The sequence below is a fragment of the Argentina silus genome (assembly GCF_951799395.1).
Source record: "Argentina silus genome assembly, chromosome: 9".
NCBI classification, from domain to species: Eukaryota; Metazoa; Chordata; class Actinopteri; order Argentiniformes; family Argentinidae; genus Argentina; species Argentina silus.
The window spans coordinates 10,100,667-10,126,357 of NC_139663.1; the positions used below are offsets into that span (position 1 = coordinate 10,100,667).

The 25,691-nt window shown below is 44.3% G+C and overlaps 1 protein-coding gene across 1 annotated transcript in view; it reads right to left on the bottom strand.

The window, feature by feature from the left end:
- Positions 1 to 25,691, bottom strand: part of asic2 (acid-sensing (proton-gated) ion channel 2) — a gene marked incomplete at both ends in the record, with an annotated part of 205,278 nt that overhangs the window by 13,030 nt on the left and 166,557 nt on the right. Inside the window, one exon of the mRNA XM_083676824.1 lies at positions 4,700 to 4,850. Within this exon, the coding sequence (XP_083532950.1) occupies positions 4,700 to 4,850 (151 nt within the window). The remainder of the gene's footprint in view (positions 1 to 4,699; positions 4,851 to 25,691) is intronic.

Sequence of the window (25,691 nt, forward strand, 5' to 3'; positions counted from 1 at the left end):
GACATAGCACCATCTCTGCTGCTACTCTAGTTATAAATGGCATTGTGATCTCTCTGGATGAGAAACAGCATTGTGCAGCCCTCTATATTGACCTTTCTAAGGCTTTTGATACAGTTGATCATGCACTCCTATTACAGGAGGTTATCTGCCGTTGGTTAGGATCAGTTAGGTTCGATTCTAGGTCCACTGCTGTTTACCGTTTCCATAAATAATGTTGTTTGTCCTTGAACAATAGTAAATTGCATCTTTATGCTGTTTATAATGTTGTTGGTTTTGATTCTATTCAAACATCGCTTATTAATCTTAAGATGGTGCTGCATAAGGATGTTTTTCTCTAGATCCCATACTTTCGATTACAATAATCTGCATATGTGTAGCCTGAAAGAAAAACTGATCAAGAGTTTGAGAGTTAAACTTCTTTTTTTTTTTTTTTTGAGAAATAAGTCCTGCTTCACCAATGATAATACTGTAGGAGGAGGATTGTCCAGGCGATGCTCCTCCCTGTCCTTGATTACGGTCAGTTGTAAATTGGCCTTTCATTTCTGTGCCCCGAGTACTAGGAACTACCTGAGGAAACATGTACGTGTTTTAATTGATGATATTGTGTTCATTTTGTCAGCATGGTTCCCCTGAAAGAGCCATCTTGGTCTCAGTGGGACACCCTGCATAAACAACAGTTTACAGGAGGTCAATTACTGTGTTAATCCATTTGCCCTCCCCTCTCATCGTTTCACGTGTGATTTCATCTCCTAGTGAAATGGGAAAGCATGGAGCAAAGGGGAAAAAGAACATCAGTTGGTGGCAGAGGAAGGGATTGGTCTTGGTGTGTGTGTTGTCATGCATGCGTGTTGGCGCATGTGTGTATGAAATCAAAGAAGCACAGTCACATTTAGTCTTGCATGGACTCTGGCTGTCGGGGGTTGCTGCCTGGGGTTAGACTTGATCTGCAGTTTTAACTCAGGAACATTTCACCCCACCTCCACACGCACGCGCGCACGCTCGCACGCACACACACACACACACACACACACACACACACACACACACACACACACACACACACACACACACACACACACACACACACACACACTCAGCCAACCAGAATGTTTGACTCCCACTGACCCTCTCTCCAACCATGCACTTTTATTATTATTATTTCATACAGCAGATTCAGGACCAGACCGGCCTACCTCTGAAAAATCGTACGCGTCAATGCACACACACACGCACACACACACACACACACACACACACACACACACACACACACACACACACACACACACACACACACACACACACACACAGCAGACACTACAGGACCTAGAAACACTATAAGAGATATTGGATAAAAGTGTTTCAATCTTCTGTATTGATCATCCCTTACTGTTTAACCTGTTGTTGAACTTGCCATCCTAACGTTATTTTTCACAAGCCCCTACGCAGGAGTGTGCAGAGGTTGGAGAGTGTGCATTCATAACAGAGAGAACAAGAGAACAGAGAGAGAGGGTGAGAGAGAGGATGAGAGAGAAGGCTTCCTCATGTTGGCTCTGTTTAAAGTTCCACTCTCCTTGTTTCTTTACTCTCTGGGTACCATGGTAACCATTCAGGTTCATTAATGGTGAACCTAATAAACCGTGGCAGCTTTCTGAAAAGGAATAAACAAACAGCTTCATGGATATCAGAATCTAGAGAGAGGGGTGGAAAAACAGAGATAGGAGAGAAGGATAATTAAAGAAATGGTGGATGTTGATGAAGAAAAAAGGGGGAGTGGGATGAGAAGCAAGCGAGAGACGTGTGGTAGAGAAATAAAGATGTAAGAGAAATTCTGCCTATGGTGAAAAGATGATAGAGAAAATCAAAGTAAAGTACCTTCCTTTCATGGGCCAGTTTTCCCATCCTCTCTTCTCCTCTCATCTCATCTCTTCTCCTCTCTTCTCCTCTATTCTCCTCTCCTCTCCTCTCCTCTCCTCTCCTCTCCTCTCCTCTCCTCTCCTCTCCTCTCCTCTCCTGATTTCACTGAATCACAATGACCCAGGCTTCATAGTTGCAAAGGATATTAATTCTGTGGTTCCAAAATATTTGAAACACAGTGGTCCTTCAAACACCAACATATAGCACAGTGATAGCACTCATCTCATCTACTGTATGCCGAGGTAGCATGTACAGTACACATGCAAAGAATAAACACAGACACTTTCTCAAAAATACCAATCAGGCACAATCAAATAAGACAGAATTCAGTGGTTTTCTTAATAATGAAGTCTGGGCCACACAGTAAGTACGGTCTGTAGGCTGGTGTGCTTTACACCTTTGGCCCTGAGTTCTACTGTGAACACCTTGTGGCACCTACTTTATCAAGGGTGGGGATGGGATGATAAAAATAGCTCAGTGAAAGGAGGAAGGAGGTGAGCGCTCACTTTTATAGTTCTAAAGGTGAGATAATTAGCTGCTTAGGGATTTTCAAATATACCCATCAAAAGATTTACCTAATCCTGCACTGGTCTGATGATTCAGGTCATTGTAGACAGAGAGTGAGAGAAAGAGAGAGAGAGAGAGACATACAGACAGACATAGAGAGAGAGAGAGAGAGAGAGAGAGAGAGAGAGAGAGAGAGAGAGAGAGAGAAAAAGGAAAAGAAAAAGTTAAAAAAAGTTAATACTAAAGGTGAGATAATTAGCTGCTTAGGGATTTTCTTTAATATCTTTCAAAACATATGTTTTTTATCTAATCCTGTACTGTATGTAGGATTACATAAGATCAAACGACTCACAGGCTCCTTTCATAGCACATTATGAATTACAGTACAAGCACAGGTTTGCTTTGCTCTTTCTTCTTCTACTTAAAAACTCATCTTGAAGTTGTTGTATAGATTGTGAGTCCAATAAACACACATACCAAGATGTCAAGTGTTTTACACCATCCTGCAAACATTATGTAGTTACCTTGTGAGAAAAAACCCAACTAAATATGGAGCAGAATGTGTAAATTGCTTGCTTTGATCAAGGGTACCTGCTTTGATCAAGGGTGCGTGAGAGAACAAGTTGTCTGATCTCAGCGTTCATTCATACTTAAACTTCACATGAACTCCCTTTAGAGACAGACACAATGCATCAGTGGAGGCTGATGGAGGCAGACACGTTTGATACCATTCCTCATGCCATTCCATGCATTACAATGAGCCTGTCCTCTGGTTTCTACCTCCACAGCAATGCATACAGTACAGTAAGGTTTGGAGAAAATGGCCCAAGATGGGTTCCTGATCACTTGACATTCATTGTTGAATCCCACTCGACTTCCCAGCACATATGTGAGATGCACTTATAAGATCAAGTCTCAAAGACAATAACAGATGGAAATGACTTAAGGAGTCAACCTAAGCATTAATTTCTCTCAGAAAGCAATCTGTTTGTCAACTAAAGTCTTCAGAGAAATGCTGTGTATCTAGGCAACAGCATAACTGAACTATTTAATTACAGCACTGGGTACTGACTAGGCTGTGTAGATTGATGCTCGTCCGATCCAGATGAGAGATACTGTAGGATGGGTTCTGACTCTGTGACTGCCCCTGGCCCTGACCATGAAACACCCAGGAGCCAAGAAGAAAATAACCTCTCACAAGACTCCCTAACCACCCCCCACCCCCCCTTTTTCAGATCAATAAACATCTGAAGCATATCTGAACCGCCCCGCCGCCCCCCCCTGCCTCCGGTACTGTCCAACTCCCACTACACTAGCTGCTCTGAGAACATACATGACAGGAAAGGCAGTAGAACAAGCTCCCTCTCTTCCCTCTACATCTCCCAGGATGCAGCCATGCACTAATCAGACCAGCGAGACTATGCAGAAACAAACAGCTCTGAGTGACTGCTGGCCTTTGCAGGCCAGGGGTGGAGAGGGGGGGGGAGTGGTGTGGGCGTCGAGAGTCCTGGTCCGTGTCCGATGTGTCTGCTCAGGAGCTAATGTCCAGATTAATGGTGCTGAGGCCTAATGCTGTTGCTGTGAGGAAGTGCTGACCCCCCCCCCCCCCCCCCCAGCCCCCTCTGATCTGCCTGAGTCAGCCCATCTGGGCTAATTAATCCATACAGAGGGATAAACAAGGGTACTGGGCACTCCATGTTGCTGGATGAGACAGCTCTAAACTCTGTGAGGCAGCTTAGATCGGAACTGAACAAAAAAAAAACATACCATACAATTCCCAGGCCAGCCGAGGCCAGGCACATTGTCTCCTGCTGCTCATCTGACAACATGTGGAGAATTGATGGGGGACACTGCACATTAAACAGGCTCTCCATGATAGATGACCCCTTTTTAAAACAGCCCAGGGTAAATAACGTCCATCTGCTGGGCAGTGCATGGCTTGGCTCACTGCATTGGGGACTCCCCCTGTCTGCACTTCCCATACAGGTTCCGACGTGAGCCAGGCACTCAATGAGTTCATTATGAAACCACACAGGCAGCCATTCTCTTGAGAAATGCTAGCTAAATCTGAACCACCAACCAGGGTTGTTAAGCCATACTGCTTCAAATCTAAAGAGGAAATACACATCATAACTTGAAATGTTATTTGACCTCAATAAAAAAATGTTTTGGGCATGTCTCTATTTTCAAAGTGGCACCATCACCACCTGTATGTACATAATGAGGGTGTTGTTAAAGGTTAAAGGTTAAGGGTCAGGTGTGGTGTCAGGCCTACCTGTATCACCCCACACAGGCAGGTACTCGTCCTGCTGGATGTCCAGCATGATTTCCAGGCCGTTCCCTGTCCCTCCCTTCATCGTAGTCCGCAGCGTCTTCCCCTCCTCCTCTGCGTTGAACATGTAGCACTTCCCATACCTGGTGAATACCTGGGGAAAGAAGACATGGGTCAGTACTGGGCAGGTGATACCACACGTGTTTGATACCATTCCTCATTACATTCCATGTATTACAATGAGCCTGTCCTCCGATTTATACATACAGGCCAGTGTACATCAGGAGGGAAAACATTTTTCATAAACTAATCACAAAATGACAAAGTTACTTTTTATTTATCTTTTGATGGACCACAGTGAGATACTGTTTATACAGCCTCCTGCATTCATTAAGAAATTAGCAAGCTTCAAATAATAATGATTCTAAGACCCTGCAGCCAAACTCAAATAAGAACCCTGTATCACATACAGGTAGGTTTTTAGGATTCCTGTGCGGGAGACCAGGGGCATTTGTAAAAATTTTTGCAATTAATTATTTTACTCTCATCTGTGCAGTTGTGTGCCCAGGACTTGCCCAACACTGTGTTACAATTGCCCCAAACCCTAGCAGCCATGACAAACTAGCTAGTTTAGTTAGCAGCCATGACTAGTGCTTGCTAGTTGGCAACAATTCTGACACATGTCAATTTGTAGCCAACTGAACAGTAATCATAATGATACAAGTTATGATTAATAGTCATTAAACCTTAAGACAGCAGAAGAAAAATACTGTAGATCAAAAAAGTTACATTTGCCCCTTAAAAACTACTTTTCCCTGCAGATGGTGAGATATTTGACTGAATGTATTCATGCAGGAATAAACGTTTCATCCCTCTAACTTATTTCTAATTGGAAAAAAGCAGGGTGTTACAATTGACCCCTGTTCTATTTGTCCCTGGTCTCCCCTACAGTACAGTACATGGGAGCACAAAGTGACTATTTGTTTCTTGGTTGCCCTTGATAGAAATTCACCATCAATCCCAATGGCACACAACCTCCTACACGTTCCCCTACCATTACAAAGAATTGGAAGAGGCTTTGTGTGCTTTTTTATTCATTTAGGAGCGTATACGTTCGACAACGATGGCGACAAATCCTATAATTTCAGGGTAATGGACCATGTGGCTGTTCCGCCCCCCAGCATCCCTCCACCATCCACCCTGCACAGCAGCTGGATGGACAGAGTCATTACAGTGTGGAACCTGGCGCTCTGTGAAGGACAGCTCATAAACAGTCCCTGGCTGGGAGGCGCCCTGAAGGGAGAGAGCACCTCTCAGCCTTTGTATCTCTTAAATTGGGTAAAGTAGAGCCAGATTAGGCTCTAAAGAAAAGAATGAGACAGTGAAAAACCCTAAAAGCTGTACTTACTCTGTCATTACAGACATAGGCTTTAGAACATCTCAGAAAATAGATTTTTTAGTGGAAGCTGTTGAGGTTCCATTATGAAATGGAAAAGGTAGACAAAAGGTATCAAATGATTTTCAGCTTAACCTCCTATTCCATCAAAACAAAGAGGGATGGTTATGCCAGTCACTGCAGCTAGCTAATGACTTTGTGGTGGGTATAATAACTGATTGAGTTAAAATTGCAGAGCACAGCTGATTTTGAAGTGGGTAGCACATGCAAACATGTAAATGAGATAGGAGTTGTGAGGTCCCCGCTTATGAATAATAATCACCCTAACAACCTTCAATCTACTTCACCTTCCCCCCTCAACATGGGAGAATGATTGGCTGGGATCGGACCTATAATGGATTGCTGGCTGAACACAAAATTCGAGAAGATAGATACACACTCCAAGCCTTCTGGTTGAACGCTATCAGCTGCCAGTATCTGGCCAAAGATAAGTATACTCTTATTGATGTGAGATAGTTTTTTGCTGTGATTTGAACATCTTGCGCTCAGTGATAAGAAGAGGAAAAAGTTGCCCTCTATGTTAGTTAAGTGCTGATAATGGAGACAGGGCTGATCCTTTACCAGTGTCTGGGTGCAGTATCAACGTGATTGATAGGCCGGGACCAAAGCAGTTTGGTCATACATGGGTGTGGGTAGGGAGGGAGATGTGAGGGCCCATAAAGAGGTGTCTAGTTATGTCTCCTCTAAGAGTAGCTCCCTCCTTACTGACAGAGATATGAATCTACATGAGATAAATCAGAAGCAAAGAGCTGCCATAGCATAGTGCAGAGATGGGGACGGGGATAAATATTCATAGAGCCATCACTCCTGCTTTGCAGCGACCTGAGTGTGTCTCTAACTAGTTTAACTGTATCAGGGATGGCTCCTGGAGCATTCCAATAACCCTCCACCAGCATGCCTGTAAAATAGATGCTTGTAGTCATGCGTGTTGTATTTTCCGACTGGGAAAGAACAACACTGAAGAAAATTGAAGAAAACCTGAAGGAATAATAGAATTCTGTTTATTTCGAGCTCTGCCCAATCAAGATACTTGATTGGTTTGACATGTTGCAAGGTGTCACTCATTTCAAACAGCTTTGCACCCGTTTGTAGCTAATTTTTGCCAAGGATTTCTCCAGGCTTTCCGAACTCTGGAGAGCCTGGCCTCAACGAGGTCAGTCCAAACCTAACACGCCAATAGTTAGTTTGAGTGGACCCTGATTTATATTTACACCATTATCTGTGTGAACAAAGTGCCTCAGTCCTCCATGTCACCTTGAGTCACCTTAATAAAAGTGTGCACTAATGATGTCTTAGACGAGCTTCATTAAGCATCTGCCCAGACCCTCCAGAGACTCAAGTGCTCCTTTTTAACCCTGAGAAACTAATTAGGCAGATAACATTATGTTTAATTACCCACTGGTCATTTTCACTTTCATAATATGTCTGTGTGTGTGTGTGTGTGTGTGTGTGTGTGTGTGTGTGTGTGTGTGTGTGTGTGTGTGTGTGCTTGCGTGTGTGTGTGTGTCCTTGCGTGTGCGTGTGTGTGTGTGTGTGTGTGTGTGTTTGTGTGTGTGTGTGTGCGTGTGTGCGTGTGTGCTTGCGTGTGCGTATGTGTGTGTCTGCTCTCTGTAGTTCTCCCTCTTCAGAGGAAATAATGGTGTCCTGATCTCTCTCTCTCCTTCTCTGAAGTGTGGTTGTCTGTAGGGGAGCGTCATCGTCTTCTGTCAGACTCTTTTCTCTCTTCCAGTGAACATACTATAATGATGTACAGTGTGAATGACAAGAGTAAGACCAGGTCAACATTCCATTAGGCCTCAGTAAGACAGGTGGACACATCATCTGCCACCAAAAGTGCCGACAACAACTTTCCAGTGTGGTTCTGTCATATTCTTACCCTGAAAACGTCTGTCTCTGACCCGATCTCTCTCCCCTCTTGCTTACCCTCTGTCTCTCTCCCTCTCACTTTCTCTCTCTCTCTCTCTTTCTCTCTCTATCTGGCGCCTCAGGTGATGCTGTCAGAGGCAGAAAGGCACTGAGTCCTCACACCTGCACAAAAATATATAATCCCTCCAAAACAGCCTGTTAAAAATATATAGACTAGGAGGCAACAGAGACACTTATCGATGTTCTCATGCACTGAGGCAACTGCTTATTTCTGTAAAAAAAGGATGAGGAATGAATACTGATTACATTGTAATACATTACTATCTATAAAGAAAATATTACTTATAATAAGAGATGCAGAGTTGGATCATTATTTGTACTCAGTCGAGGTTGAGTCAATGTAAACAGGCCAATACAGATTAACTGTCATCGATATTGACCGGTTCTCTTCACACATCTGTCTGTCCAGTGATTAGACCTGTCTCATTGACATTTAATGCATATGCCACAAAAACATCCAAGTTTGCTGTGCTGAAACACTGTTGCTGTTTTCTCTCCATAACTCCATTACTGAGTCCAAATGAAATGCTAGATGTTGATTGTGCCGGGGCTTGAAATGTCATCTTCGATATCACATCAGATTACGCCATCCGCTAAACCATCAGCAGACCACAAAGAGCTTCCAATTAGACGCCTTCGCCCACCAAACACTACACATTAGCATTCACAAGTCAGAGTGTGAATGTCTGGGAGCACGGAGCTGCAAAACATGTCACAACCTCGTCTCCGCGTTGACCAGCCTCTCCCACGGAGGTCAAAGATGACATGGCTGTTAGTGTGAACTTCTGTCATGATGAAAGGTCAATCGTTAGTGCGAGATACCTTCAAAATGCATTTGAGGAGCTGCCTTTCGCTGGCAATTGTGATAACCAAGTTAAGACGTCTCAAAACAGAGCATTGTGAAGAGACGACTCCTTTAGGCTCATGGTATACAGTACAGTATGTGTCTGTAATGCGTATGTAATTCAATGTCTTATGACTCCATGTGTTCAACAGACAACTTTTTAAACAGCTTCATGCCACATTACTCAGCTCTCTCCTTATCTCTCCCTCTGTTTCTCCGTCTTTCATTGGATGGGCTCTGAAGTTGTAATCGTCATGCAGACACACACACATACACATATGAAGTTATCTATGTTTTTTACAAAAAAATCGTCCTATTTTGTTATCTCCGCCTGCCGAGTGGCTCGCCGTTAATCCCCGAGCCAACACATCGACGGGTTATCTCTCCCAGACATGGACACTATCTTTTCTTTATTCTGTCCTTTCTTCCCCCCCGTCCCTCTGTTTATCTCCTCCTATGTGTGTGGTGTCTGTCCGTCACTGCCACTAAAGGCCCCTGAAGTGGATGGCGTGTCTATGAAGCCTCTCACTTGGAGACCTCTGGAGAGGAGGGTCAGAACCAGAAGGTCCAGTGACGCAGTAGAATCCATACAGTGTCTGTTGATCTGTTGATGGCCAGACCTCTGCCACGTTGTGTTTATTGTGTTTACCTCTTTTAAAATACCGTGGTTGTTTTCCATTTCCAATCGATTCACAGGCCAGAGCATATTCTGTTCTCAGAAATGAACACCGTCGCAAGAATAATAGCATTATATAGTAAACAAGTGGACGTAAATCAACCCTGACATGTCGTTTACCCTTCATTAATGATGCACAGCATTTTCAGCTATTTCTCTTCACAAGCATCACTATCTGCCACAGAGATATTCACTCTGAACAACGGTTTAACAATCATATCCCTCAAAACCAGACAATCATTCTGACTACTACACTTAACTGTGCTTCCTCCTGTATTTTTCCATTATAGAATAAGCAGGTAATAAGACACTTATCTCTCTCATCCCATTTACTTGGCTGGCAGGCAGAGGGAGAAGTGGAATGTGATGATGAGTAAATTGAAATTTTTAAGCATAAGAGCCAGCCAAGCGGTTTTTATCAGTTCTCACTCTGCAAGGGGGCACTCAGCTTTAAGCGTACATCCCATTTGCATAAGCAGTCTATTGTGATGGTGTTATTGTTCGCCCAAATCAATTCCAATTATGGGTAGATTTAGTGGGCTGTTCTGAGAGAGAGAGAGAGAGAGAGGAGGGGATGGTGGAGGTAGGAGGTGAAAAGAGAAAGAGAGAGAGAGAGAGAGAGAGAGAGAGAGAGAGAGAGAGAGAGAGAGAAAGAAAAAGAGAGAGGAATAAAGTTTATGAAAGATCTTTGAGTTGCAAGGTGTGCACTTTTCCCCCCTGCCTGTCCTAGTCAGCTGCAGCAGTTTGAATGGGTCTGGTGTGAGGATGAATAATGCAGCGGGCTGCTGTGTTAGCCACATAGCTGGCACTGAGGACAGGTCTCATCTTACACACACACACACACACACACACTCTCCTCAGGGGGCTGTATGCATGTCACTCCTCTCCCTCACCGGCCGCGACAACTCAGCTCCTGTGAAACTACAAATTCCCATATCCAAATATATATTTCATGTCTCATTAAACAAATGTCACCTTTTATGTGACGTGTCGTGAATTTTATGGAACGAATAGATCATCGCATCCAGATGTAATTTACCATACCAGTCAATAATACTTTCTTTATTTTTACGAGACGGTGCGTAAGCGGAGGCGGTTGGTGATAGGACTCACAGGGTAGCTGTTGCTGCTGCCAGCATCATTTTTATGTTGTTGAGGAGGAAAGAAAAAGAGGAGAGAGAGGAGAGGAGAAAGAAGAGAGAGAGAGAGAGAGAGAGAGAGAGAGAGAGGTGAACCCCTTCCCCTGAGTGTAAATGAGATCCATGTCCTACGGGGGTATTAAAACCCTGTGAGTCGTGCCAGGTCCGCAGTGACCCTTGACCTTGGCTATTGTCCACGGTGATGATGGTGGCAGTACATCCCCTAGCCTAATGGAATGTACACTGCGGGGGCATGGAGAGAGAGAGAGCATTCACCTCTGCAGAAATGAGCTCATCGATGAACATGCTGCCGTAGATGGGCTGCTCTTACTCAATGATCCCCGACATTGCCATTTCCCACTGCAACACACTTTGTTCCCACTGCAACACACTTTGTTCCCACTGCAACACACTGGTGTGCCATGAAAGCACCTGTATAGTTGGGGAACTGTCATCTTTCCAGTGGCCCTAAAGTATATAATTTGAATCTCTGAATCTGTCCAATATATCTAATTTCATCTATTCATGGTTTAATTGTTAATTTTTGTCTACTGTACCCTTAAGAGAAATGATGGCTTATGGGTGGGTGTATAGTAATGGACATTGTTAGCCAAATGTTAGAGCATATAGAAGTCATGTAGAACAGTCCATCCCCTGACTTTAAATATGAAGTTAAATGAGCAGCTGGGGGAAATCCATCATCTTAAAGGGTAGTTTGGCAGCAGGATGGGGCACAAGAATAGTCACTGATGGCTCCTCACAGCTGAATCCAAAGACCGGTCTGCGGTCAGAACTTAATTCAAGCTTAAGGTCTGGATACAAGTGTTCTTTAGCCAACAAAGTGAAGCTGAAAAGGCTCAGTCTTAGTCTTAACATCTTGATAGTTTGGATGTCAACAGCTTGATGAGCATGGCTTTCTACCCCATGGCTTCAATCAACATAACATCTTCAACATCAATAGAACGTTATGGTAGGACATTGAACAGACTGTGCAGTACAGTATGTCTTTGAAGTGAGAACGACCAACATTGTGTCGGCAGCCTTCTGAAAAATCAGAGCACCCCTCCCCTCTAGAATGTACTCTGTAACATAATGTACAGCCTGAAAGTCTGAGAGACGTCAAACAAAAGCCCAAGCTGCCTTTAGGTCAAACATGCTGTTTTCACTGAATACTGAATTAATTGCATTCCCTCACTCTCTCCGCCCAAACCTCCTCTCTCTCCATCTCTCTCTTTTACGGAAGCACGGCATGTAGAATGTGGTGACTTCTCTCTCTATGTCTCTCTCAGGCACATCTCTGTTTCTGCTGTCACTCTCCGGAGGGCGCCCAGGCATGGGTAACGATCACGGTCGCAGCCCAAAGGCTCCTCAATCACAGCTGGTCACACATTCACACTCATTATTTTTAATAAGTCGGCTCCCGCTGGGGCCCGCCTCACCTGTCATGTCCGTCTGCCTCTGATGGAAGGTGAGTAATGGGCCAAGGGTGGAGGACATGTGGCAGCTCCTAATCATGGACAGGAAGCTCGGCTCAGGTTGTCACGTCTCACTTATATAGCCTCTGAACAACCGTCTGAGACCAGTCAGCTGCAGCCGCGCTCATGAAGCCGCTCAGAAAGTTTTGTTCATTGTCATGGTGATGATGATCATTATTAATCAGACCCCCCTTCGGCGTTCTCTCTCTCTCTTTCTGCCGCCCTAGCGTCCCCCCTGGGGCCGTGGCAACGACCTTCAGGAGTTGAAAGTAGAAAGTATTATTATCATCTAGAGAACCATGCCACTGGCTTAGTTAGCTTTGATCTAAACACAAGTCTAATGTTCATCACGGTTTATTGATAGGTTAAGCTACATGAAAGTGTTTCCTGGAACACAGATGTAATCAATGTCAGCGAATCCCATTCCCTCCGAATATTTAATGAAGCTCATGGGTAAGTTTCAAAGGGAAGATGAAGAGGGACCCGTCAAACAGCCAATTATCTGAATTGACATTATAAAAGGCTGTTACTTGATGAGTCTCTCTTGAACAATGATTGCGGCATGTGCTCATCTAAATCCCTTCCGCCACTAGCTTGACACTCCATCTTTCCCAGTGTGTTTGTGTGTGTGTGTGTGTGTGTGTGTGTGTGTGTGTGTGTGTGTGTGTGTGTCTGCGTGTGTGTATTTATGCATGGGTGTGTATGCACTGCACTGTTTGTCGTCAATCATACATTCATGAGTGACTAACATGGGAGGAAAGTATATGACCCAGTATATGAGCAAAACATATGGCCAAGTGTGACCTGTCTTGGCTGGTAATACCTTCCACTGAACTGTAATATCGGCATTCTCTCCCCATACTCTGACCTCAGTCTGCTTTATTGAATTGGCTCTATGCAGGCAGACAGGCCAATCCCTTCTGGGAGATTTGCTGCATCAAATGCCCCTTTTAAAAGTTTAAATCCATTGCCGGAAGGATGACCCCAGGACTCTTAACAAGTAAAATCTGTTGAGAAATGCTTAACAAAGAGCAGTGAAAGTGTTTATGAATTAAATGTGCCTACGGTCGGAAAATGAGACAGCCATATTGAAATACCACAGCTTGAAACCGTTCCTGTTGAAAACAGGCCCTAGTGATCTATTCAGCTGCCAGACTCTGTCTGTTTGCAGTCAGTGATCCGTGTTTTTGAAAAATATGAAACTTTTGGCGAGTAGCCACTCCACATGAATCAGGAATCATTAGATTTTGGGCCAGGTTACTGAGCGGTTAATGTAGTAGCCCAAGGATCATAACACAGAGGCATACAGACCCGATAAAATGGACGTAATAACTACATTTCATATCTACTCAGCACCGAGAGCACTGGCCCATGAAACGACACATCTAGAAATGAAATAGTTGATCACAGAGGCAGCTAACGACTGTGGAACTACATTCTAAAAAGGATGTCGGTGTGAATACCACTGCGTTTGAGCTTTGCTTCGTTTATTGTCAGCATTAATCTGCAAAAGTGCAATCTTCAGTGGAGAGATGTGTTGGTAATGAGCATGAAAGAAAAAAAACACAAGGGAATTGTCTGGTGGGAACAGAGAAAATTGAGTTAATTTCAGCAACTATACTCTGGTGACACGATTCAGAATGCTTTGTGCCGCAGCCAAAACCTTCCACGTAGTAAATAATCTGAATGAGGGGGGAATAATCATGAAAGAGTGGGATGATCTAAACACTTAATCCCCTGGAGTGAGGTGGATCACATATTAAATGCCTGCTATTCTGTGGAACAGTAATTACAGCAACATTAGGTAAAACAATAATCAAATACGTATACAAATAAACCATAAGCCACTTGTGAGGTGTGCGTGTGTGTGTGTGTGTGTGTGTGTGTGTGTGTGTGTGTGTGTGTGTGCATGCATGCGTGCACGTGCGTGTGATGTTGTAATGTAGTTTGTATGCTAATGAAGTAATATTTCAGTCTCTCTTGCTGATTTCACTGCAAAAGAGGTGCGATTCTGAACCTCCAAGCTCAATCTTATAATAGCTCCTTTCAAATAGTGGCAAATGGATACTTAATGTGTGTGTGCTAAATGCTATGAAACCTTTTCAGTTCATCACATACAGTAGTGTTGCAAACGTGTCCTGTTCTCTACAAAGCCTGGCATGATAGTGTTCCACCCTGTCTATCACACAGCTTAATGTTGCGATCGTGTTTTTCATTGCTCTGCCTGCAGGTGTTTGTTCTTTCACTGTGAGTGTGACATGCCTCCACAGTGGTACATATTTCATGAAGTCTAAGTCTTTCTGTCCACATGTCGAAGCTTGGTACAAACCATCTGCCGATCTATCTATCTCAGACTGTATCACAGCTTCTGTATCATTTTTTTTTAATGTGTTTCTGCCTTTATAAATATAGACAGTGGGCCTCATCCCTAGCAGCTCAGATAAAACTTGTGAGCACATACCCGGAGGACGGGAAATTCTCTGGATCCACACGTTTTCATAAAACCATAGAAATAACTGGCACTGGTCCACAGAGCCTTATTCTAGTCTGTGAGTCTATAAACACATTATCTGACTTCTGAACATATCCAGCCCAGCTTAGTGAATATAACAGCATGCAACGCTGCTGCAAACAGTGCTGCAGCCATGCACACATGCGTCTGGAGCCTGCGTCCTCTGCATTGCCAACACGCGTGACCGTCACTGAAATACCGGATGGAAACCAGCTACGCCACCGAAAAGCTGGCGAGTATTTCGACTTGAGGAGTGAGTTGACAGTACCGTCTCAACATGAGACACCTCAACATGAACACTTGTGTGCCAGTTCGCTGCTACCCAAACAGGAACAGAAGGAGCTTACAATGCACAGACATTTCATTGGAGAGAGGAGGGGTTTTAGTTAAGCCTAGGTGGATCCTTCAGTGGAGGATGGATCAGCTTCATAAAAAGATAATTATTTAATCAGTGCTTTTGCATTATTTATCTGTACTAGTCAGCATTTCCATCTCCGAGTGCAGACAGAGAGAACTATTTCATATTAGCATATGGCAGTTCAAAGGGAGAGGACAGTAGGCTATTAAATCAACCTCTCAGACTTTGAGGCTTTCGCTTCCGACTATAACCTCTAGAGCAGGGCTGTGACTTCTACCTACATCAGCCTCCTCTGCTCTAGACTGCTAACAGAGCTGAATATGCGGGGGCTGCATGCAGTATAACCTTTGCTATAACCAATAGTGCTGAGAGCCTGTTTTCAACAGTGAGAGAAATAATCTAGCAATGTGTCAACCTCTCGCACTGAGAGAATATTACAGTAGCAACAGAATGAGAGGCGACATTGACAGCCAGGGCGTAATTGGGGACCCATCTGCAGAAATGCGAATAGCTGATCCCACATCTCCAATATGACAAAACTGTGCCTTTTTCCTGCTATATTACAAGTGCAATCCATCAACCTGGAGATCTGGTGATAAAACCCTCACGTCTCCAGATCGAATGACGGGGGAGGCAGGAGATTGCTGGTAATTCCAGCGTTCACTGAATACACCTGACTAAAATTGGATGGAATAGAGGATTCTGTCGATGAACAGGAAAGGCTGAGTTGAACAAATATGTGAATAGATGAAAAGACATCTAGTATCACTGGGTGTCATACTCACACACACGCCGACAGTGGGAGTGGGCAGAGGGACGCACTGATGTGGAATCTGATTAACTTAAGGCCAACCATCTCAGTACTCACTGTGTGTGTGTGTGTGTGTGTGTGTGTGTGTGTGTGTGACTGAGTGTGAATGTGTTCCTGTGTTAGGCCAACTGGAGTGAAGCTGGACTGACAGAAATGACATTAAATGCCCCTAGAAGCATCCAATCAACAGATTATCACTGGGTCTGCCTCCCCTGACTGTGGGATTGTGGCGATGTTTGTGGAGTGTGTGTGTGTGTGTGTGTGTGTGTGTGTGTGTGTGTGTGTGTGTGTGTGAGAGAGAGAGAGGCTGAGTGCTGCTGGCAGAGACCCCTCAAACGCCTCCAAACGCTCCCAATGACCGGATTAAAATTGATTGTGTTAAGAGGAATACATAGAGGAGAGGCCCCCGCCCCCCCCGCCTTCTACCCCCACCCCCAACAATGGAGCACTTTGATTACATATCTCACTGCTCTCTGCCCTCCCTCTCTTCACTGAGGGGCATCCAGGGGATGCTGTGGAGCAGGAGAGGGGGAGGAGGCCAGGCTGTTGCCTGAACCCTCTCAGCTGCTACTATGATCCACACCAGCCTGCCATGCCATGCCAGCATAACAATGGAAAAAGATACCATGAAAGATAATAGACCACTACAAATGTAAAGTACAAAAACCTGGACCAGGTCCGCATCCTCCATCCTCTCTAAGCCAAATCATTATTTTTTTCAGTTTCTCAATGTATAACAACTGTACTGTCATTTTTGTCATCACTACAGGCTATTTGTTTGTTTTTAGCACCTTAGTAATGTTTAGCCCTTCTTCCCCAGCATGTATACAGTATATGTATATATATATATATATATTCACATACATATACAGTACATATATATATATATATACATACATATACAGCATATGTGTGTCTTGTAGGCTCAAGTATAGTTGACCCTGTTCCAACCAGTTGCACATACTGCAGCCCTCCCACTCCCTGATCTCTAACCTGTGTTTCCTCTCTACCCACACTGCCCTTTCCTCAACCATCACATTGACGTGGACATGGCATCGCTTCTCCAAAACAGAAAAAAGAAATCCCATTAGGCCCAGCAAATGTCAGCAACATGGAGACTTTTGACTCTTCCCCTGGCTGCTTCAACCTCCTGTACAGAGAAATAACTGACAAATGTCAGGCCTACCATCAGCAGCCATTGGCCTTTACAAAATGGACAGAAACATCCACCACCTGCTCCTGTAGACAGGCCAGCAGCAGCTACTCTAAAACTAAAACGAACCAGGAGACATAGAATCAGAATCTATTATATTATATTGAATCCGTTTTGCAATGCCAGTTGAGCCCAGCTGATTCTCAATACCACACACTGTATAATTTCACTTCATTTGCCTCAACTCAAGGACATACTTCTGCACAGGTTCACAAACTATTGATATGCACCCACGCATCCCCAACACACACACACACACACACACACACACACACACACACACACACACACACACACACACACACACACACACACACACACACACTACGAATGGGATTGGCTCTATGCAAAACAGGGCATTGAGAGAGACTCCATTTCAAGCTCCTCATCATGTTCCCAATAAAGTGATGTGATTGGCCACATATGGACAGCAATATCCATCTGTTCCATCCTTGCCTGCACTATCCACACTGTCCTCATCCCCTCTATTTATATAAGAGGTTACAATCTGTTGTCTGGCTAGTTAAAAATAAGCTAGAATATTGTGAGGTATATCACTCATTGCGACTTCATGAATGTGACAAACTCTGGGTAAACATCTATGGCTGTCCTGTTTCACAGGATAAACATCCCCATTGCTTATCACCAGCAGGGCCAGGGGTTGTTCAGAGAGCTCACAGTGGCTTTAATGGAAAAAGAGGAAGAGAAATGGTGGTGATACTGCTGTACCTGTGAAAATGCTAGGATCTCTCCTCTCCAGAGGGCCAATAACAAGAAATTGGTAAGACAAAAAATGATTAGACTCACAAGCCACAATCAATCAATGCTGTGAAGCATACTCACACACAGGCACTTTAAAATGGAGTTCTAGAGTCACACTGTACACCCAAAACAACCCAAAAACTATTAACTGACAGCAAAACAAAAAAAATAGAGGTAATTTGACCATTGGAGCGACTGTAATTACATCAAAACATCTTTCTGAACTAATAAACCAAGTTACACTTTCATGCGTGCAAGTGAGCAAACACAATATTAATGTTTTTGTTCCAACCCAAGGCGAGTCAGGCAGTGATCTGTCAGCAGCAAGTAATAAAACAGCGAAACGTTATTTCACGAACAAATACCGTGGCGGTGGGATTGCACTCCTAATAGCACTGAGTCATCGGGGTATAGATTGCGAGCTGGCAGGTGGTGTATCCATCAGCAACGCGGCATAACGATTGGTATTTGCAAGCCACCATGCCTTTATCATCATCAGCAGGTGCGGTCGTGGGATTCCTCATGGTAACATTCATTATGTCACTGTGAAGCGCATGCAAAGCAAGAAAAATGGCTGGCTAGAGCGCTTAATGGGATGCATTTCTATAGAGGGAATATAGATAAATAAATAAAGGAGCAAACAAACAGCCAATCCTGGCTGGAATTGTGTCTGGCCCCAGTGTATGTGGGCGAGCCAAAGGCAGAGTTGTATGAATAATGATTTTTATTAAAATAGTGTATGATTAATGATACTCCCACCAGAGGGACATGGACGTTGGTGGTGTGTGTGTGTGTGTGTGTGTGTGTGTGTGTGTGTGTGTGTGTGTGTGTGTGTGTGTGTGTGTGTGTTTGTGTGTGCATGTGTGTGGCTTTATGCTGTACACATACGAAAGTACAGAAGCATGTCTGTGAGTTTTATTTTTTTATTTTTTTTACTGGATGTGTGGGCGTCCCTGTCTTTCAGTGTGGCCTTGGTGTATTACAGCCAGAAATATTAAGGATAGGAAATTGATTTGGGTAAAAGAGATCTAAGTACAGTCACACATACATAATTAATGACAAATTAATTATTTTCCACTAAAAAAGCACTTTCAAACCTCAAGAAAATGCCCAGACCATAACTACCATCCTAATGCTAGGGAACCGAACAGAGTGCAGTGCTTCACTTTTAGCTAAGACAGGCCACATCTACAAGATTTATGTATGCAATGTCTGCTGTGTTTGTTACAGTTATTGTGCTTGAGTTTCTTATTAGAGGTGTAAGAACATAAACTACTGTATCGTTATTTAAGGTATCTCTTAATTTTCGGTCCCTTTATTCTGAAGATGAGTGTCTCTGTTGACGTCAGTATGTGTGTGTGTGTGTGTGTGTGTGTGCATGGGTGTGCATATGTGCGTGCGTGCGTGCGTGCGTGTGTGTGTGCGTGTGTGTGCGCGTGTGTTTGTGTGCATATCAGCCCTCATCATTCCTCATTAAAAGGGCTCTCGCTATGTTTTTCATGCCATCTGTGAGGGAACCAACCACAGCTGAGGGCAAAGACAAAATCACAAAGCACAGACAAACACACACACAAACACACACAGAAACACACACACACACACGCAGATTTTGTGGCAGCATTTGGTTGGGGAGCACACGTGTCTGGAGCTTCAGTCAAAGCTGAACATACAGTATACTCAATGCAATCAAGGAAAGGAGAAAGAAAAACACACAGAGCAAGGAAAGAATAGAAGTTGATCAACAGAGCGTAAACATCAACCAGCAAAGACTGAGAGAGATAAGAGAGGGAGTGTGAGAGAGGGGATGGGAACAAGAAAGCAAGATAAAGAAAGAGCAGTGATATCAGAGTGATAGCAGAGAGCAGGAAAATGAGGGCTGTCACGCCCTCCACTTCCACCTAGCCTGTGCCAGTATCTCTCTCTCTCCTGTCTGTCTCTGTCTGTCTGTCTGTCTGTGTATGTGTATGTGTATGGGCGTGGCCCAGGCTCCAGCAATCAGTGTCATCGTCTTCTCCACCTGTTCGGTCTTCACACCTGTGGTTCATTACATCATCTACTGACAGTATTTAAACCCCGGCTTCCCATCCACTCATCGCCAGATTGTTGTTTGTTGTTACAAGACCACTTCCTGGTTTCTGTCTGCCTGTCTACTTGACCTGCCTATCTGCCTATCTGCCCTGTCTGCCCTGTCTGCCTGTCTACTTGACCTGCCTATCTGCCCTGTCTGCCGGTCTACCCGTCCTGCCTGCCTTGCCTGCCCTGTCTACTTGCCTGCTTGCCTGCCATGCCTGCCCTGTCTACCTGCCTGTCTGCCCTCTCTGCCCTGCCTGTCTCCCCTGCCTGCTCTGCCTGACTGCCCTGCCTGCCCTGCTACCCTACCCCGCTTGCCATTCCACCCTGCTACTCCGTTCCCCACTATTCCCTCATTAAAACCCAATTCTTTTATGTACGTGTTCTGACTCTGTGTTCTGCACTTGGGTTCCTTAGCTCTGACCGTAACAAGGGCTAACGTATTGATGTCAATCTGCCTACACAGTGGGCAGCAACTCCACTGAACTGAACCTAAGTGAGCTGAATAAAGCACTGTCACACCCGGCAGCTCACCCTCTGAGTAGAACCTCTTGCTTAAAAGATTAGAGAGGATGCAAATGTCCATGGTATTACAATAGGTGACAAGGGGCACAGACTTAGGTTATAGTGTATGCAGATGATATGACGTTGTTTATCTCAGACCCTGCGGTCTCTATCCTAACAATACTAGATGCAATTAAAGAATTCTCTGGGTTCACAGGGTGCAGAATAACCTGGGGGAAATCTGTAGCCCTCCCACTATCCAGTTTTTGCCCAGCTTTTTCTAAATGATGATTTAAGTGGTCTTCCAAAAGGGCATTCGATATCTAGGAATTATGGTTTCCCCATCGTTAGCAAAGACATGTTTGAAGATAACTTCTCTACTGAACTCTATGTAAAAGAACTTTCTTTATGTGGGGAAAGACAAACTACATCAACATGAGTTGATGAGACCAGTGATATATCCCACGTCATATCATCTACCCTTGCCAATCCAAGACTTACTTTAAAGAGATAGATAGATCAGTTATTGATTTCATATAGGGTAAGGCTGGCCATCGGATGAGACTAAAGAAATTGCTAAACTATCAATCAAAGGGTGAATTTTTTCTCCCCAATTTTAAATGTTCTTTTGGACCCGGAATGTGAAACAAATCAGTATTTCTAGACCAGGATGGAATGGAAGTGTAAGTCCTGACTGGGATTTCATGGAGGTTGATGCAGGTGAGGGACTGCCATCTTGATGTTGGGCATTTAAATCCCTAAAGCCGAAATTACAGCCTCATCCAACGATCACCTTGTCACTGGAGGCTCTTATTAATGTGTTCCGAATAGGGGTGTCCAATAATCTTTCCCAGAACCAATCTCAGCAAATAAAGCAGGAGGGATAGCACCCACGGAGAGGCAGCTACCATGAGTGACATTTTAAAAGCCCATTAAAAAGCCTGTTCAGAGGCTTTGCACTGTTACTAGGGTGTTGATAGGTAGAGTGACACATAATGTACAGACAGCCAACCATTGAGCTCCACAGGAGCTGTTCATTTAATTTAGTTTGAGGATGAGAGTTGGATGAGTCATGCTTTGAAAACTCCAGGAGTCATCAGGACCCCCCAATTCTTTTCACACTTGGCTTTGTCCAACCCCAGGGGGAAGATGTTCTCTTAGAGTGTCCAACTCTGGTTGGGGGGTGAGTAACAGCCTGTCCTAAAATGCACCCACTCCACTGTCTAACAGCAGAATATGCTTGGCTTAGTGTTTGGAGAATGCCATGCTAAGGTAACCGTGGCTATGGGGATGGTCCTGAGCTCCCTCACAGGGGAATGTGGAAGAGAGACATTGTCCAAGATCTATAGACAGAGCTTATGTCTATCCTCCCTGGACACACTGGAGAGGATGATAGCTTGAAAAACAGGGGGAGAGGGAGAGAAAGAGAGAGAGAGGTGAAAGGCGGTGAAAGAGAGTGCAAGAGAGAATGTTCTGTATACAACCACATCGACCCTAGAAGAACAACTCAGATCCCATCAATGGAACCAGAGGTACGAAGCTATCATTGATTTTTCCTCCACTTCCTCCACAAGTGTGATCTATATCTCAAAGGTAAGCTCAAGGAGAAGAACACATTGCACGTGAGAGAGAGAGCATCAACATATAATCAGCTCATAATTGAGTAGAGAGTATATATATAGAGAGAGAAAATAACCAAAGCCTCTTTATAGGAAGCTGGTTCACTCGCTGCCATGGTAATTGAAAATTACAGAAATGTTTCCCCAGAAATGTGGGACTGGCGCCATCTTCTCCGTCTCTCTTAAAAACCAATAGTAAATCAAGGGAGTAGCATATCTATGGTATATACAATCTCTGGAATAACTGAGATGGTTTACTGTGTGTGAAAGAGAGCAACTCATATTGTACTGCACTCTCTCACTCCTTTTTGGAGTGTACAGTGTACTGTATACTGACACTGATTTGACCCAACTCTTTGCTTTACTTTATCTACGATAACCAGTACGAAATAAAAAAGTGTGTATGGGCAAATATATTTGTTTCTCATCCCTGGTGGTGCATGGCAGTGACAATGATAGGGTGTGTGTGTGTGTGTCAGGGTGTGTGTGTGGCATGGTGTGTGTGTGTCAGGGTGTGTGTATGTGTCAGGGTGTGTGTGTGGCAGGGTGTGTGTGTGGCAGGGTGTGTGTGTGTGGCAGGGTGTGTGTGTGGCAGGGTGTGTGTGGCAGGGTGTGTGTGTGGCAGGGTGTGTATGTGGCCCCGGTGTGTGTGTGGCAGGGTGTGTGTGTGGCAGGGTGCATGTGTGGCAGGGTGTGTGTGTGTGGCAGGGTGTGTGTGTGGCAGGGTGCGTGTGTGGCAGGGTGTGTGTGTGTGTGTGTGTGTGTGTGTGTGTGAGGACGTGGTCTCAGACAGGGACCAGAGACAGACGGGGTGGTAAACAGAGGGAGGATAGTGTCAGTGCAAATAAATGAGCTGAGGGAGCTGCCCACACCCATGCTCACTCCCACGTTGAGAGGGGTCAATCACCTCCCGCTCCACAGGCTAATTGACTCTTAATTAGTGGCTCATATACCCTGTGGGAATGTATTAATGAATATATATATATATATATATATATATATATATATATATATATATATATATATCGGAAAGGATTCCATTAAAAATAGATTTTCGCCTTCAATCTACACACAATACCCCATAATGACCAAGTGAAAACACGTTTTTAGCAAATTTATTAAAATTCAAAATACAGAAATACCTCATGTACATAAGTATTCTGACCCTTTGCTAGGACACTCTTAAAATGTGCTCAAATGCTAAAATGTCTTCTACAGGTCACTCAACAAGTTCAAGTGAGTCCATCTCAATGCAGGATAACGGTTCATGTGATTTCAGAATGAATATCTTTTCTTTTTATAGTCTCTGGTTTGCATAGGAATCAACGACACACTGTGTGGATCAGGTTGTCATGAGTAAATGGAGAAACTGAGTAAATGGAGAGGAACAAAACTGCTCAGGAATGTGACCCTGAGGTCTGGCAAGGCTTAAAAAAATCGACAAAGTTGAATGGCGAAGAGAAAAAAGTACAGTCGATGGGACAACATAATCTCAGTCACTCTACAAAATTGGTCTATAACCACGTGGCCACATCCATAATTGTGTTTGCAACAATGAATTCAAGTGATACAGCAAAGAAAGTGGCTGGTAATGTGTTTGAGCAAATGGATTTCTAAAACATAATTTTCACTTTGATATTATAGGGTATTTTGTGTAGATCAGAAAAGTAAATCAGTAAATATATTTTAAAGTCAGGTTGTAACACAACAAAATGTGGAAAAAGTCCATATATATATATATGTATATATATTGTTTCTGCTGCCGAAGCAGAACAACCTGGATAATCAATGACCGACTGCAGTCTGTCCTTCACAAGCACGTGCATGAGGTACTGTAACCTGTAGAATCTCCTTCAGTGATGGAAATGTCAGGGAGATGGGCCGACTCAGCATTGCTCAACCTGTATGTTCTCACCACTCATCCTTCACATTATTGTATTTACCCAGATTGCATTGTTCATTCCCATGGTCAGCATGATACTTTCACAAAGCAGCTTCATGAATTGATTGCAGTGTGTGCAATATGTGTGTGTTAAAACTATACAGTACGTGAGAGCGGCTTGTGTTCAAAGGCGGTGTGACAGACAGCAGTGGGGAGTCAGATGGACTGCTGGTTGTAAATGAAGCTGGAGACTGAGAGAGAATATAAATACCAGTATGAATATATGAATGTGCAGTCAGAATAAGAGGCAGTTAAGAGAGAGGGAGATATCAAATCAGCAGGGTTGTGTGATCATTTGAATGTCTCCGACCTCACATGGTGTCATCAGTACCAAGGCTTTTACTGTGTGCTCTCTCTCTCTCTCTCTCTCTCTCTCTCTCCTCCCCCTCCCCCACCCTCTCTCTCTCTCCCTCTCTTTCTCTCCCACAGATGAGGAGCAGGGATAAGGATCAGGGAACAGGAGCAGGCCTCTGAAGTTCTTGTGTGAAGCCCAGATGAGCTCCCTCTCTCTCACCAGACCTAACCTGTGTGATCATAGCCCTGCGCACAGACAGACTGACAACAGCTCCACTCTGATTACAGTCTCCTGTCAGCTGTGCAGCACTAAGGTCTATAGCTCACACAACATAACCACCACACTGAGGACACAAGGGGGCGGGGGGGGGGCGGGGGGGATAATCCTTTGAGGCAGAGGCTGAATCGAATGCTGCGAAGGAGGACACACCGCAGGATCCACCGAAAGCAGATTCATAAAACATACCTGTCACAAAATGTGATTTATTCAAGGAAGGACAGGGGAGATGTAAAAGTGCTCTGCCTGTCTCAAGCTGAGGGAGATAGCTGTGAATGATGTGACCGGTGTAGTGGGCTGTGGTGGGCGATCATTCCCTCTTGTCCGCAGCGGTGTCAGATCCCTGTCAATGGGCTTGTGGTTTTACACCTCCATCTTCTCTTTTAGTCGACTCAGTTCGACCCCTCGCTGTGCGAGACGCACCGTGTACCTGAAAAAAATGGCCGAGCTTGCTAGGTTCGATATAGGACAGGCAGTAGGAGTGGGTTATCTGCCTGTAAGTGTCGACGGCCAGTACCCGGTGTGATTGTAGGGGGGGCTACGTTTGTAACCACTCGTTTCAAGTGGTCACCTTCACCTGTTATGTCATTATTGACATTTAACTCTGGGAGGGATAGATGATGTCTGATTGATGATGCCTGGGCAGCCTTGATGGCGCTCCATTACAGCGAGGATAAGGAGAGTAATCAAGCCAATCCGCTCCCTGATTGTACGATCAAGGCTCATGGGGTACGAAGCACACTCAGTGATGGGGCAGAGGATAGTTGAGGATAGACTGATGTGAAACAGCTGTATTAAAGGTATTTTATCTCTCCATGTCTCTCTCCATCTATAACATGATGTACAGTACCGCACATAAATATCCTATCATGTTCAGGGCCGCATCCTCACCAGGGGAGGCTGGTAGAGGTAGAAATCGGAGGACAGGCTCACATGTGTGTTTGATATGATTTCTCATTCGGTTCCATGCATTACAATGAGCCCGTCCTCCGATTTCTACCTCCACCAGCCTCCCCTGATCGTCATCATGCCTTTTTTTTCGGTCTCCTCTGTGATACTGTAGATGTTCCTTTGTAATTGCTTTCATTTGTTGCCAAATGTGTCTGCTCCACCTCGC